At 42.2% G+C, this 16,255-nt stretch overlaps 1 protein-coding gene across 1 annotated transcript in view; it reads left to right on the top strand.

Moving 5' to 3' along the window:
* Nucleotides 1–2,282: 2,282 nt before the first annotated feature.
* The window catches only part of NPL (N-acetylneuraminate pyruvate lyase), a gene marked incomplete at both ends in the record, with an annotated part of 30,685 nt that continues 16,712 nt past the window's right edge, over nt 2,283–16,255 (top strand). Inside the window, 4 exons of the mRNA XM_084250599.1 lie at nt 2,283–2,350; nt 11,484–11,557; nt 13,197–13,284; nt 15,284–15,341. Coding sequence (XP_084106725.1) covers nt 2,283–2,350; nt 11,484–11,557; nt 13,197–13,284; nt 15,284–15,341 — 288 coding nt within the window. The remainder of the gene's footprint in view (nt 2,351–11,483; nt 11,558–13,196; nt 13,285–15,283; nt 15,342–16,255) is intronic.

Here is a 16,255-nt window from a genome sequence, read left to right as displayed (position 1 = left end):
TTTCTTTTTGCACTCAAATTTTATTAATATGTCAGTCATTTACATAGCTATATAACTTGGGTACTACATCTCTACACCTCCATGTGTGCACAATCTTCACTTTCCCTCCATCAGAATTCCCATGCTGATGTCCCTCTGGATCAGGGAGTGTGTGCTAGCTCTTAAAGAGAGTTTTCAAAGCCAACTGACTAGACAGAAGGGCTGAAGTAAGAGACAATTGCATTCCAAAGGAGGGAACCACAGGAGAAAGGCAAGCAGGTGGGACAATAGTTAGGACAACAGGGGAACTGTGGGGTTTTACGTGCCCTGGAGAAAGAATAGAGACTGAACCTGGAAGTTCCTGACTTAATCCTATGGAAGCCAGGGACAAGTTACTGGCACTTTCTGAGCACCACAAAGCTAAGATATGAAATGGCCTTGCCACGGAAAGATTATTCTGGCAGCCTGTATAGACTGAAGGGGCAGAAGAGAGCAGGGATTAGGACAGTGATTGCTAACTCCCCTCGCACACCCTTCCAACCTCTATGTTTTAAACTTTTTGAAGAGCAATCAAAATGTACTTAAATACATGCAATTTGGTTTCTCTCAGTCAAAGACAGGTATAAAACTGAGCTTCTGAGCTCTGACCATTTTTGAATATCCGCTTATTGCCCTACAAATTGCCCTATAAATATGAAATAAATACATAGAAAAGTACTAGAAGTTTATTAGTGTGAACAGCCTAGTAGTGGTCAATTTAAGAGCTTCTTAGTGCTGAACTTAACTCTTGGCCCTTTTATCACTTGAAGCTTCTTGAGCTTCTGTGGGCCTCTCTGACCTGCGGTTTGTGCCCACTAACTTAGATAAGAGGTAACAAAGGGTGAGTTATGAGGAGGGGGACAGGGAGGTGGGGAGGGAAGGATTACAGGGGAAAAAAAGATAACAAAATTGAAATGACTTAGTCCCTGAATAGATAAGAGTAGCAAGGGTTGGGAAGAAGGTGCCAGTAGAGCTGAGATGACAGGAAAGAAGGTGCTGGTTAGGGAATAGTAATAAATGCTAATAGCCTATAGCCATCAGGTCCAGACTTCATGGAGGAGAATCAACTTGTATTGACTATGTGCCTGGCCCCTGTTGTGATTCACTTTACATGAATGCATTCATTTCATTCTTTCAGCCACTCTGTGAAATGTATTTCTATTATCTGCACTTACAGAAGGAGTAATGGAAGTACAGAGAGGTTAAGTAATGGACCCAAGGTCCCCTAGTTGGTAAAATGGTAGAGCTAGGATGCAGATCTCTGAAGTCTAACTCTAGAGATTGTACTTGAAACTCCTCTACTATAAGGAGGAAAGAATTTAGAGGTCAAGAGGGCAGATTCACTTTGGGTATCTTGGGTTGAGATGTTTCTAGGAGTGCAGTGAAGATAAACAGCAGATGGAACAACAATCTGGTTCCATGCTCAGAAGCTGGTCTGAGATAGGGCCTGTGTTACTGACCTGGCAGGTTCACAGGCCAAGTAGTAAAGATGATCCCATGAAGCCTAAGGAATTAGTATGCAAATGAGAGCCAGGGACCCCAAACTGTGAAGTCATCCACATATTTATCACTTGTTGATTCATCATGAATGTCCAGCAGAGCCATCAGTCTAGGCAAAGCAAAGGCAAGTGAAAGATATTTCCTATCTTGGGAGCTGATCCCATAGGGGAGAGGTGAATAGATCATTGTGATAAAGTTTATGTGGTTTACTAGAGCTAAGAAAATAGGGCAAAACTGATCAAAATTATGCCAGTTTTGGTTTTTGCTTATATCTATTCAAGGATAGGAAAACCTGAAGTCAGACTGAAGCCTTTAGAATGTGAGTGCTGGTATTACATGAGATTCCTACTTAAAAAGCATATATGGAAAGAAAGAAGAATTTCCCTTGTGTATTCACCATATTTCAATTTAAGTGATAATAGTTCTTCAGACATTTGACCTCCCCAAATTGATGTTCTTTCTCAGGTCTGTTGTTTGCTTACTTCTGCCTTTTGAGGTTTCAGATTGACTCAATCATCTATAGAGATAAAATGGGAGAAAAATATCTGATGATTTCTTCTTGCCTATCTTTAAAAAATCGTTTACTGCCCTATAGAATTAGGCTCTACAATTTTATATTCTTTTCACTTGCTTTGTATTCTTGTAAGCATTTTCACCATTCTAACTGGAAATGGACTTTGCCCTGCAGTTTTATCATTAATTAACATTCCTTGAAGAAGGAAAGGAATTACATTATGTTTTCCAAACTTTTTTTCAGAAGCTCAATGGCCTCCCCAAAGAAGAAACTTCAAGGTCTTGTGGCCGCCACCATCACACCGATGACAGAACATGGGTAACTATCATTTAGGATCTCAAGGGATCTATTCTCTCTCCACCAAAAATAGACCGAGGTTCTCTACACTGACAGCCATTTTAACTGTTGCCAAATGGCAAGCTTCCATTGAACATCCCCTTCCACAGTTTCTGACCAGTCAGAGAGAGATCTCTGAATAACAGTGTCGAAAAAGGGGAAGGAGGACATGGCAGCTGCCTTTCTCCCAGTGTCTGTAGAGTCGCAGAGTAAATTCTCTGGGATTTCCCACAGACATGCCTCTCCTGGAAACGGGCAGTAAAGCTGGACAAGGAGAATCTCATTTTAGCAGGATTTGGTGTCAGGCAGCCCCTCTAGATCCTGTCTCCAGGAATATGAATGTCTCCAGCCCAGGCTATTCATAGACTCAATGAAAGTGTCCTGTCCTGAGCAGAGTCGGGACAGTGGATAGCTGCAGGTTTACATGCATGTTTACAGTCTCTTTTGTACATTGGTTAAATGTTGGGGTGCCTGTAGGAGTGAGAGATAACAGCAGATGATTGCTGAGAAACTATTGCCCAAGCAAGTATTTTAATTTGCAGGTGAATATCGTGACAGCCCTTTTGCTTGTACTAGCAAGTAATGGTCTGATGACTCTGCTCCAGAGATCACCATTAACAAGAAGAGATTCCACCAGTGGATTTAAGTGTTTTTGAATCATTAGGAGTCAGGCTGCCCAAACAGGATTTCTGATTTCTTAAAGCTTCTCCTTTCTTTCTTTATAAAATGTGATAGTCATCATACCTACATTGAGGCATTATGAACATTAAATGAGGTGACACCATGTAATAGGGCATAGCACAGAGTCAGTAATCAGTCTATAAGTTGGAAGTGCAATTGTGGCACAAGATAGAGGTAGAGGGCCTCCTTGGTGGTGCAAGGGGTTAAAACGCAACCTATGAAGCTGTCCACAGCCTCTGCAGCACAGAGTTCTATCCCCGGCCTGGGAGCTACCCACATGGCACAGCAGACCTCTCCTGACTTGCCCACTGCTCCCCTCAGCAGTGTATTTCAGTCAATTCACCTGTTCTGCTCCCCACTCTGTATCTGGTGAATCCTCTCCCCCCCACACACCTCTGGCGTGTACCCTGGTTCTTGTATGCAAAAATAAATAAATCTTTTTAAAAAAGATAGAGGTAGACCTAAAAGGAAGATGGTTATTTTAAGATATCTTTAAATAAGTCTTTTCATTTGAGTCTTCTTTTGCTGAATTTATAAATCTTAGCCCTACTTCTTTAAAATAGGTGAAATTTTTTTTTATGATTTTTAATATTCTCATCAAAGTTGGCCATATCAAAGTTCTCCCTTTCAATCATTGGAGTACAAGTCTTCTGGCTTCGAAGATTCACAAGAAATTATATCTTTATTAGATTCAATAAAATTCTTGCTGAGATAGCATTCAGATACTCAGTGGTGAATAGCAGTTTTATTTTCTGTTACTTTTCCCTTTACACAAGTTGTAAGAAAAACTGAAGTCAGCTCTTTCTCAGTGCATCAGCTATTTGTTGCCAGATGAAACAGAGAACATGTGACTGAATGAGCAGGCAAAGTTACTTCCTGTTATGGAGGGAGATCCTGTTTGCAACTTTAAAGCCCTATATCTGGTTGATGCCACTTTAACCTTTTTTTTTTTTTTTATCAGATTCCTCTTAGCCTAGATATGGCTTTTTTTTTTTTCATTTTTGCATAAAAAAGCTGGGGTTTAGGCCAGAGATACAAGGGAGTAGGGGGTGGGAGGATTCACCAGAGACAGAGTGGGGAGCAGAACAGGCGGATTTACTGAAATACACTGCTGAGGAGAGCAGCGGGTGAGACAGGGGAGGTCTGCAGCTCCATGTGATGTAGCTCCCTGGCTGCAGATCAGAACTCAGGCCCTCAGGCCATAGTGGTGAGACTTAACCCCTAGGCGACCAGGAGGCCCTAGAAATGGCTTCTAAAAGCAGTCTTATTTGTTTATCTGAGACCCACTAAGAGTGTCATTGTGTTCTTCCTTCCTATTCTGCTGTTTTCCTGGGACACCAGGCCCCATGTATTAGAGATAACTGAAATGACTGCTTTTCTGGATCCCCTATTTCCCAATACCTCTGTTCATGCTGCTATAGTTTTCACTATTTCCTTTTTTTTTTTTTTCAATCAATTCTCCTTTCCTCTTCTAGGAACTTCACTTTACTGAGGTATGCAATCAAAATAAGAATGCATTTTTTGGCAAGAGCCTTTTAAGAATTAAATAATACATGTTAATATATAGCAGATAGCTATACTAGTTCCCTTTTCTCCTGCCACCTGCATCCAAACATTTTTATAGGTTCAAAGCAGGTTTGGAATATGTACCAAGAGCAGGTAGGCATTAATTTAATTGCCAACAAGGGAATTTGCATTTCTGACATGTTTTCAGGAGACTGGATGAACAAAAGGGTCCCATGGAATAGATTACCTGCAGAGTCTGCCTAATTTGGTGCATACAGTTTACCATGACTACCATAATTCAGAATAACTAAAAATTATTCCTCTGCATCCTTTTTCTTTTAACTCTAATGATTCAACTCTCTAAAGAGAAGCTGATGTGCTGCAGTGGGGAAGGTGGCAGAAAAACATAGTTAAATGCAGTTTAGTTGGAGATTATCTGAGTTCTTGACCCCTAGTTTTGCCACTAATTAGCTGTTTGACCCTTGGGAGGTCCTGTCACTTTCTATTGATTATTTCTTGATGCTTTTTAAATAATTTTTTATTGACATAATGTTGGATTATGACATTATATAAGTTTCGGGTGTATTTATAATGATAAATCAATAGCTGTACATAAAACATTGTGTTCACCACTAGAAGTCTAATTTCATCTCTCACCATACAGTTGACCCATTTGATCCAATTTCCATACTCCCTTACCCTTTCCCCTCTGGTAACCAACAATTTGATCTTATAGACTAAAAGTTTGTTTTTATTTTACTTTATTTATTTGTTTGATTTCTCTATATGCTGGAGTGAAATTGATACCGGAATTGTCAGGCCTAGTCTCCCAGCCGGGATCGGATTTCAGGCTGCAGGGCAGCGCTGAGCCCCAGCCACTAGACCCCCACGGGTTGGTGTCTCACAAAGCCGCAGCAGGAACTTCACAGACGCTCAGGCAAGCAAGCGAGAAGAGGCAGGTTTGTTTAGAAGAAAAAGTTTATTGAGGAGAAAAAGAGCAGAAATAAAGTGGGACTCCCAGGCCAGGGAACCAGGCCTGGGAGGGGCAAGGAAGCCAAAGTAGAGTAGTGTCTTAGGGAATATATACCTTTTTTTCCCTCATTATTCTAAAACTTCACCAGTCTCTTTGTGATTGGTTAGTTCTCGGCTGTCTTACTTAATTTGCTACTGAGTGCGGGATCTTCACATTCCTTATCTAACAGCTTTCTCTTTCCCCATTTGTTGCATCTTTAAATTTATGGCCCAGTCTTCTGGATGGGCATCCCTGCATTGAAGTTAAACAGCTGCCCTTCTAATGTGACCATAAATTAAACCACTCTCCATTTCTCCAATCTCTGCCTCCCTTTACCACCTGAAGGAAACCAGGACCAGCATTAACAATGTTGTCCTTGGTCCTGGCATGTTTGTTTTTCCTAATGGAATGGGTTACTTTCCCTTGCTTGTCCTTATCTCTGAAGCCTCCCTAAATTTTTCAGAGGTCCCCTCCTGCACTATCCCTAAAACTGCCTAATAACCCTAGCTTGCCCTGTCTCAAAATCATGACATTTTCTGACTTACTCTGTTTTTAAAAGTTCTCTTTTATATTCTGTAAAGACAGGGAGTTCACCCACATTATCTCTGCTCCTTCTGCAGTGCTCTGGGGTTGTCTTTAGGGGTATTGTGATGATTGCCATTAAGTGAGAAAGTATCGAGAACCTGCAGACATCACACTGTAGCCCAGAGAGACCATCCTCGGAAATAATCATGTCACCCTCCTCTCTAGGAATCTCTGTTGACGCCTTTTTTCTAAATTTGGCTACTCCTTGTGTAACCCACGGACTGCTAGCCCCAATGTCACACAGGACCTTGCTAGAAATACAGACTCTCAACCTGCCTAACAACTTGCTACTGAAGAACCTGCCTTTTATCAGTGTCCCTAGAAAATTCTTTAGTGCATTGAGTCTGAGATGAACTGATATAAATGTCCAAGCCCAGAATCCTTGGGTGTCATAAGCAGTCCTCTCCCTTTCCTGCTTCATTTCTACTTCCTCATAACCCTTGTCTTCATTCTGTGCCTTTACTCATCCTGTTTCCTCTGCCTTTTTCTGACACCACCCTCTCCTTCCTCTACTCCATTTGAACACATCTTTTTTATACATAAGAACCACCCTCTGGTGATTCTTCCCATTTTCCCTAAAGAGTTAAAGATTTCCTTCCCCCAGGATCCCATAGTACTCTGCATACTTTTCTCATAATATCAGAATTATTTGCCTATAGGTTTTATAGTTATTACACACCTATCCCTACCAATAGGCTTTGAGATATTTAACCTTTTTCAACAGGTATTTATTAAGTACACGGTAATACATTAGAATTGAGCACGTCTTACAAGCCTCTGTATCTTAAGTATCTAACACAGTGTGTGATAGATTTGTTATTTTGTGAGTGGAAATACTGCAAGGGTGAATAATGCTGACAGCCGAGAAGAGGAAAGAGAGCTAACACTGATTGCCTAAGCACTCTGTGTCATGCCTGGCAGTTTAATTTACATCTGACAATTTAATCTTCTCAACAACTTCCTTCTGTAGTTTTACAGTTGATGAAAACAAGATATCAAAGACATACTTGCCCTCAGCCACATAGCTGGAAGGGAGGCACCTTCTCTACGCTCCCCAAACCTCATCTTTTTCTCCATTAAAGTCAAAGACTTTTGCTTTAGTTGTTTCAAAAAGTCAATTTTTCCTTCTAGCAGGTCCACGGTCTTTTTTTTTTTTTTAAGATTTATTTATTTATGCATACAAGAACTGGGGTACAGCTCAGAGGTGTGGGATGTGAAAGGATTCACAGAGACAGAGTGGGGAACAGAACAGGCAGATTGACTGAAATACACTGCTGAGGGGAGCAGCGGGGGAGTCAGGAGAGGTCCGCTGTGCCATGTGGGTTGCTCCCTGCAGTGACTGGTCCCTGGACGGGGGGCTGCTCGCCAGTGGCTGTAGTGATGATTGTTGACTCTCTGGCCCATGATCCATGGGGCGAACCCACAGCGTCAGCTGCTGAAAGTTATAACCCAGCCTACAGCAGTCAAGGTAAGAAATCCAACAACTTGCTTGATTTCCCTCTATCAGAGAGCACCGGCTGTCCTCCACACATGAAAACAAAGCCTTTAAACCTAGAGTTTTGAGATTTTCTTATTATCATTTTAAAAAAAAAGATTTATTATTTATGCATACAAGAACTAGGGTACAGGCCAAAATGTGCAGGAGGGTGAGAGGATTCATCAGAGACAGAGCAGGGAACAGAACAGGCAGACTGACGAAATGCACTGCTGAGGGGAGCAGTAGCGAGACAGGAGAGGTCTGCTTCGCCATGTGAGACCCTCGCCACTGGCCAGGATTGAACTAGCGCTGCAGAGGCTGTGGACAGCTTCATAAGCGCTGCGCTCAACTGGAAAGGGCCACCAGGACTGTTGACTGTTCTCGAATGAAGTGAAAGTCTTTCACTGTGTCATGAACCAGGAGAGGAAAGGGACAACAGTAGGATTTTTCTCTGAAATGTGACTTATACTCTGAAATATTATCCTTATACCCTAAGAGTAGATGTGTAATTTGCATCTGGTTTCACCTACTAAGAGTCTACACTTGTGACAAAAACAACTTGGGACCTCCCTGGTGGCACAGGCAGTTGGGCACCGCACTGTGAGGTGCTCACAGTGTCCGCAGCCTCTGCAGCATGGATTCGATCCCGGCCAGCTGGTGAGAGTCCCACATGGCAAAGCAGACCTCTCCTGTCTTGCCCGCTGCTCCCCTCAGCAGTGTAATTCGTCAGTCTGCCTGTTCTGTTCCCCACTCTGTCACCCTCCCATGCATCTGGCCTGTGCTCCAGTTCTTATATTTAAAAAAAAAAAAAAAAAAAAAAAACTTGATAAAAGATCCCTCCTCTTACTATAGTTGGAAGTAAACTAATTATCTAAGAATATACTGTTAGCTAAATGATTTATGTTCATTCATACAATGAAATGTTGTGCAATCAATATAGTAATAGAACTCTGAAGATGTGGGGAAATATTCAATTTGGAAAACTAAGTGAAAAAATGTTACAATACTGTGTCTGAGTACATTTATTTCAGAAAATATGATGTTATGTATTTTTGAATAGAAAAATGTTAACTTATCAAAATAATGAGTTATCATCTTCAGAAAGATCCTAAGTCTCCCTCCCCCCCCTTTTTTTAATTGTGGGTATTCTAAAATAAACCATATAGCTTCTGTAATATGAAAAAAGTTAAACACTCTTACTTAAAAAGAAAATCATGGACCTAAAGCAAAAAAAAACTTGAACTCATGAAAATTGAAATTTAGACATTAAATTGGAGTTGAGTATGGGAATGTCTATAGCAACCACGGGGTTTTTTCCCAGACACTTTCCCCAAGGTGGTTGGTGGCCCTGTGTGCTCTTGGGCTCGCAGAGGAAGAAAGATGCAAAACTAGTCCAAAGCTTTCTGGTGAACTGACCTGTGTCACCTCTTTCTTCCCTAAGCCCCGGTGGCCAGCCAGAAGTGAGATGAAAAATCCAATCTCATTGTTTCCATTCACCCCAGTGATTTCTGAGAAATGAACATAAATTTCTGCAGTAATGAACATAAACTCAGATACCTGGAGAGGTAGAGCAAGGTGGGAAACAGGAGAGGGAGCAAAGTCCCCAGACAGAATTACCCTGTTATCACCCCAGCCTTGCTGTTTGAGGTACCCTTGTGACAAATAGAGTCAGCTCTGGGTGATTTGCTTTGCCAAGAGCCACCAAGCCTCTCTGCCAGGTCTGCAGCCTTTCCCTACAGTCAGACAGGGATCTGAAATCCTTGAGGTAACCTGGGGGCTTCTGTACCTCCAAAAGGGGCAGCACTGCCCTCCTGGCTGCCAGCGGGTGCTCTAGGGAAACTGAATGGAAAGGTAGGCCTCCCTTCCTTGGATCTTCTAGGTTTTGAAATGAAGTCAGTTTTTTACATGAAGAGAAATGTTAATATTGTGAAAGTCAAGCAAAACACACTTAGGAGCCATCCCTTTTCATGAACGCTGACCTCTCTAAAGGGACTTGGTAGTTCCAAAAGCTGTACGTTCAAGGACATTTTTGAGTGACTCTGCCATTGCCTCAGAAACTATCATAGTGTTGCCCTTACAGGGTATGGCATTTTATAGGAAGGGGGAAACTGTGCTTTCTGGAAGGGATAGATAATGTGTTGCCCACTAGACTCCTAGCCTGTGCAAAATTGCTATAACCTGTCATCCAACAAGGCCTGAAGGAGGGAGGTGGGTCATTGTAGACAGATGCACCACCCACTAAAGCAATACAGTAGTGTGGGGTTCACTGAGGAAGGAGAAAGAACTGTGGATTTCACTCACTGGCCTAGATGTGCCTGAGGGGCTGCCAGTTCCCCAAAATGACCAACCACAGCTCACAGGAATGTGAGGGGAAAGGGCAGGGGGCAGTGCCATAGGGTTCCATCCTGTTTATCATTTGAGGACTACCTCTTCCTTGAAGTTTTCTTCCTAACCTCCCTAGTTAGAATAATCAATTCCTCTTATGAACCCCTTAATTTTTAACTCAGTCATAGCTTTCATCATAATTTCCTCTGCATTTTAGTTATCTATGCTATATTCTTTACTCAATTCATGTAATAGCCAAAGTTAAAGCCTCCTGCAATTTTGGGGATCATGGATGATCAAGTATCAAGGACACAGCTGCCTCCTTTGGGAAGTTGTCACTCCAGCCTGGGTACAATCTACAAGACAGTCGCAGTAATAGAGATGTGAACTTTGCTGGGGTGCGAGATATTTCTGATTTTCATCTCTGAGAGATTGTCAATGCAGTCATGACTGAGCATTTAATTGATGCCAGGGACAACACTGAGTGCCTGTGCTGGAGTGGTCAGTAGGGGCCCACTTGGTGGCAGTCACCCTGCTGAACTGGATTTCTTTGTTTCCTATCTGCATCAGGTTTTTCCATTTTGTTTTGTTAATAATATTTAAATTAAATTGTATTCACTAGACCCACTGACAAAATTGCAAATGGCAGCAAGCGGTAATTTCTGGGCATGGTAACCATGGATTCTGTAACATTTAACACAGACTTGCCACACAGTGTGCCTTTGGCACTCCATCCCCTATCCTCCTTACTTGCATCTTGATTGAGGACAGGTCACTTTATATGATTTGTGTCAGTTTCTAGATTTTAAAATCAGTATGAATTTAAGTAAGGAGCCCTGAGTACGCATACAAGATCAGTGTCTTCACATTGCAAAATACACCGAAGGATCTTGTTCTGGTGCAGATCCTGGCCGGGCAGGACTTGAGGGACCTAGGACTCTGCATTTCTAACAGACTCCCCTGGATGCTGAGGCTGCTGTTTTGTGGGTCACACTTAGAGATACAGTAAAGGCAGAGGTCCTTTCTAACTGTTAATCCTCTGATTTAAAACCAGTAAATGCAGATGTTTAAGCTTTCTTTTGTTGTCATAGGTTTTCACTGCTAAAATTCTTGTTATTAAGATCAAATTTTTCTAGCTTGTTAACTTAAGAAATGATTGCTCCTTGCCAAATGGAAAATGTTAAGTTCCCATTTTACTATACGCCAACCATCTCTGGTCCCCAAAAGGGCAAACAATTATTTAGTAAACTACTTCTAAAATACTACTTGTGACGAGTTAAATTGTAAAGGTTTTGCTGATAAATTGTAGTGTTTTTTTATATAAGTGAGGGACATGGGACTGAGTAGGGAAATCATCGAACTCCCAGGAAAAAACTTGAAAGCTATTATTCAGAGCAGGTAAAGCATGTCACAGCTGACGAAGTGGATTTTTCAGTAACTATTTATAAAAGAGCAGTAAGAGGTGTGGGGATTTGTTAGATAATAATCTCAAATAGACTAAAGATATATTTTTTTCCTGTATTCTATAGAGAAATCAACTTTTCAGTTATTGGTCAGTATGTGGATTATCTTGTGGAAGAACAAGGAGTAAAGAGTATTTTTGGTAAGTCTTTTCTACAGATCTCTCTATATAACTTTAGCTCAGTCCTTAGAATCCTCACATGGTTGCTAGCCAGGAAGTAACCTTGTCAACATGTCAACATGTCATAGGTTATGATTGAGCCTTTACTTAAGCAAAGTAAAATTTGTGAATTTGTAGACTCATCAATTTTACATCTATTAAGCATCTCAATAAGATTACCAAATCTGTACCTTCCAGGCAGATATTATTCTTATCCCTATTTGAAAAGGAAAATTTGTGGCTCAGATCAGGTTGCCCAAGTTCATCCAGCCAGGAAGTGGTAATGTAACAACAAAACCCAGGCTTTTCTCTCTTAAGGATGGGGTTTATTCTATTTTGACAACTATTCAAATAAAAAATGTAAGACTCTAAATGCAACACACAGAAGAGTGTGTTTAGCATCTCCCCTTACCTGTTTCATAGACTACAAAAATTTAAAAATCAAACCTTGACTCTTTCAAGTCTGGGAACTAGACTTAACTGTGACTGGGTGACCCCCTGCATTGTGTCCTGGGTGCTGGGCCCTTTGGTTCAATTGACATTCTGAGAACACTGCACTAGAACTACTGCTCTATCCCCTGGGCCTCTATTATGCCATGGGCATAATAGAGCTGGTTAAAACTTGTGTGAACAGTTGTCCTGAGTCATATGTCAAAACCAAAATCTGGCTACAGAACCACCCTGTGTGCCCCTACAGCTCCAGGCCACAGTAGGGAAGACAGATTCTTACTCCTCAGAGGAACACCCACTTCCCCTGAGTACGAGGGAGAAACAGCAGCATCCCTACCACTGGAACATACTTGAAGTGTCTCAAAAACCCAAAAGAGTGATAAAAACACTCTTCTCTGCATCCCTTCACTTGTCCCCCTCTAGCCCCAGGTGAGTATTCAGTGCTTGGAGATCCAAAGTACATCCATATGCCTTAGACTCCATTCTTGTGTCCTGGTGCCATCTGCATCCTTTCTGTGACTCTATAAGAGAGAGCATTTTGGGATCATGTGGATCTGGATTCCAAAAGATGATTTAGTGATTCAGAACCTTATATTTTCATCTGTAAATGAAAAGAATCATTTGTATTTTGCTTAATTATTACAAGACTGAAAAATAATAGGAGTGCTACTACAGGAAAATTAATAGCTTTGTGATTTTGCATGAGTTATCATTTTTCAAAAATGTGTTGTCCTAGAATGCTACTATCTCATCGAACTGTAGAGGCAGTTTTAGATCTGTAGTATATGCCACTAGTCCCATTTATGACCATTTTGACATGTTGGTTTTCAAGTCCAAATATAGACCTGGGTGTTGTGTTTGGAGACTTGCCTAAAATCTCAACAGCTATCTATCGCCATTCAAAATACTATTCCTGAGAGCACAGGCCATTTCTAATTACAATTCATAATTAGACTACCTGCTGATTTTCACCAGGTGGAGATGGCCAGAAAGACTGAGTCTGGATGGCAAGGGAAGCTTGGCATTCCCTCCCCCACCCAGAATCTATGTTCATTGTCTCTCCCTGCCCCTTCCTCTTACACAGGGATTTCCTACCCTGCACTTGCAGTGGTGGCTTGGGGGAGCGAGAGGGGCTGGTTGGTCCCACTAACTGACTCTTCTTTTGGAACAGTGAACGGCACCACGGGGGAAGGCCTGTCCCTGAGCATCGCAGAGCGCCGCCAGGTTGCGGAGGAGTGGGTGACGAGAGGGAGAAATAAGTGAGTGGAACCAACATCTAAACACTTGCGTCAAGAACTGCTAGAATGTGGCTCTTTCCCGGGTGACACAGCCTCTGTGGTTCTGGCCATGAGTCAGGCTGGATGTCTGCTAGTAAGAAAATGAGCAGGGACCCCAGGATCTTGACCATTGGGAGGCCAGGAGCTGAGGCAGAGAAGCCCCTTCCTTTCTGGAAGGGCAGCCACACTGCAGGGCACACCTGGCCCCAGAAGTTCCATCCAGAAATTTCCCATTAATACTAGGCAAGGTCAGTCCTTTCTGGGTACCTGTCCTTGGTCTGAAAAGATAAGAGGGGATGGTGCTGGTGACCAACTGGGCTCCTGGCTCTTCTGCTGTACAATTCCTGCTCGTTCCCTTCTCAGGACAGAACTCAGGTGGTTCTGTCTCCTGGGTGCTTCTTTATAAGGCCTCTGCTCTCACCCAGCATGCTCTTTATTGGGCTTCCTCTTGTAGTCTTCGGGAACTTCCTACATCCTCTAATGGTAGAGGATGGTATAGAGGATAGTGTAATGGTATATTTTGGTTAGAATGCTCCACTCTTCTCATACTATGGTAAAACACATAGGATCCTATCAGTTCAAGGTTTATTCACTATTATATTGCTGTGTGTCTGCACTGGCTGGGGAAATGCAATAGGCTCTGGCCCTCGTGGTGCTTACCGGTCAGTGGATATGTCAGATCATGGAAATGAACACGGATCATACTGATCAACAGCCTAATGGGTATGGGAAGGCATGATTGATGTTACCCTAGGTAGAGGCAGAGATTGGAGGTAAATGCCAAGTGTGTCTGTGGCACAGATGATCAGTGGCCTTGGAAATATGTCAAGGACTTTTACATTTTAATTCCATTGGCACCTTGAATGCTCTGAAACTTTATGTCAAGTTTGCGTGTGAGTCAACACAAGCATTTTCTGGTAATGCATTGGCTTTCAGTGCATTTTCACTCAAATTCTGGGCCCAGAGAGATTACAGACCCTGGAAAGAGTAAGAAAAGGGAAAGACTAAGGCTAAGCGTTAAGCACCAGAAATGGGAAGCATGAAGAACAGGACAGAAACAAAGTACCTCAGAAGAGTAGGAGGGGGGTCAGGAGTGACTCCTGTCACTGAAGCCAAGGAGATGGCCTCAAAGAGCATCAGTGTAGCATGGGAGTTAAGAGCAGGACCTTAGGCCAGATAGCCTGAATCTGTGTCCTGGCTCTGCCTTTGCTAGACCTGTAAACTCCTCCGCCTGGGTTTCATGGATAAATAGGGATAACTGTAACCTATCTTATAAGTATTAGGAGGTTTCAAACATTGCCTGGCACATAGTCCTAAGTATTATGCAAGCATTCATTGTAATCATTTGCAGTAGATGCTGCATTATTATAATAATTATTAGATACTGTGAAAGTCAGTAGCCGGAGGACGGGGAAGACCTCTTGGCTTGACATGTAGGAAGTGACCAAGCATGTGAGGGAACAGAGGGAGCAGGGCTCCTGTAGCAGAGGCAGAATGCAGTGATCTGTGGAATGAGCAAGTGTGTGGCAGCTGGGCAGTGAGTGTAGCTTATTCTCACAAAAATTGTTCCAGTGAAGGGCAGGAGAGAGAGAGCAGGAGATTGGGCAGGAGGAAGCAAAATTTATAGAGGTGAAGTTTCTTTTTCTAGAAGTGGATAAATCTTGAGTATGTTTCTGAAGCCTTAGGAGAGGATTTTAAAGCGAGTGGAAAATTGACTCAGGCGGTAGTGGTGATGACACTGAGATTTAACACCAGGGCCCCAAAATTCTACTTCTTGGTTTAACCTTAAATTTTACTTCCTGGACATTATTTTTTAATTCCTAATTATATTAACCTTAAATAGACCTGTGAAATTTAATGTCTTGAGATTGCAATGAATTGGACATAAGCTGTCTGCTAAAACTAGCACAAACCAGTATAATGCAGCCCTTCTGTGATACTGTAAACATGAAGCTGTGCAACAGAGTTTTCTCTATTGTAGGTTGGATCAAGTAGTAATTCATGTTGGTGCACTGAGCTTGAAGGAGTCACAAGAACTGGTAGGTATAAGTTAAAATCAATACCATTTTTGCTGTATCTTGGATGCTGTGCTGGAGAATATAGTGTGTGATCTCAAGGAGCTCAGAGCAGGCATAGAGTCCTAAAGAGAGTAGCCCAGGGTGAGAACTGCCATCACAGAGCTTTGGATAGAAGATAGAAGCATCTCTTCATCTGAGCCAGGTGAGGATGAGTAGAGACATAGCCAAGTTTGCAGGTGAGGGTCAGAACTTGAGCCAATCTGTTTTCTCTAGGATGTAAAAGAAAGCTATCTCCTGGGTGTAAAAGAGATGGACGGTGAATGGTAAAGTTTGAGAATTGCAGGCCTCCCTGGTGGTGCAGGCAGTAGAGTGCCGCGCTGTGAAGCTGCCTGCAGCCTCTGCAGTGTGGGTTCAATCCTGGCTAGCCAGAAAGAATCCCACATGGCACGGAGGTCCTCTCCTGTCTTGCCCGCTGCTCCCCCTCAGCAGTGTATTTCGTCAGTCTGCCTGTTCTGTTCCCCGCTCTGTCTCTGGTGAATCCTTTCACCTTCCCGCACATCTGTCCTGTACCCCGGTTCTTGTAAAAACATATAAATCTTAAAAAAATAATAATAAATAATAAATATTGAGAATTGCTGCCTGGAGAATGAGGGAACACAAAAAAGAGTGCTCACACTCATATTAGCAGCACTGTTCACAATGGCAACCCAAGGGCCCTTGGAAGGATAAATGGATAAATGCAGTGTGATCAATGCACAATGAAGTAGTACTCAGCCTTAAAAAGGAAGGAAATTCATTTTGTCATTTTCCTCCCTATGGAGGAACCTTGAGGATGTTATGTTAAGTGAAATATGCCAGTAATTAAAAGACAAATACTATATGATTTATCTGAGATGACATTTCTACACTAGTCAAATTCAGAGAAACAGAGAGTA

The sequence above is a fragment of the Talpa europaea genome (assembly GCF_964194135.1).
Source record: "Talpa europaea genome assembly, chromosome: 12".
NCBI classification, from domain to species: domain Eukaryota; kingdom Metazoa; phylum Chordata; class Mammalia; order Eulipotyphla; family Talpidae; genus Talpa; species Talpa europaea.
Note: the sequence above shows the minus strand (reverse complement) of the source record. Positions and strands in the feature narration are given on the sequence as shown.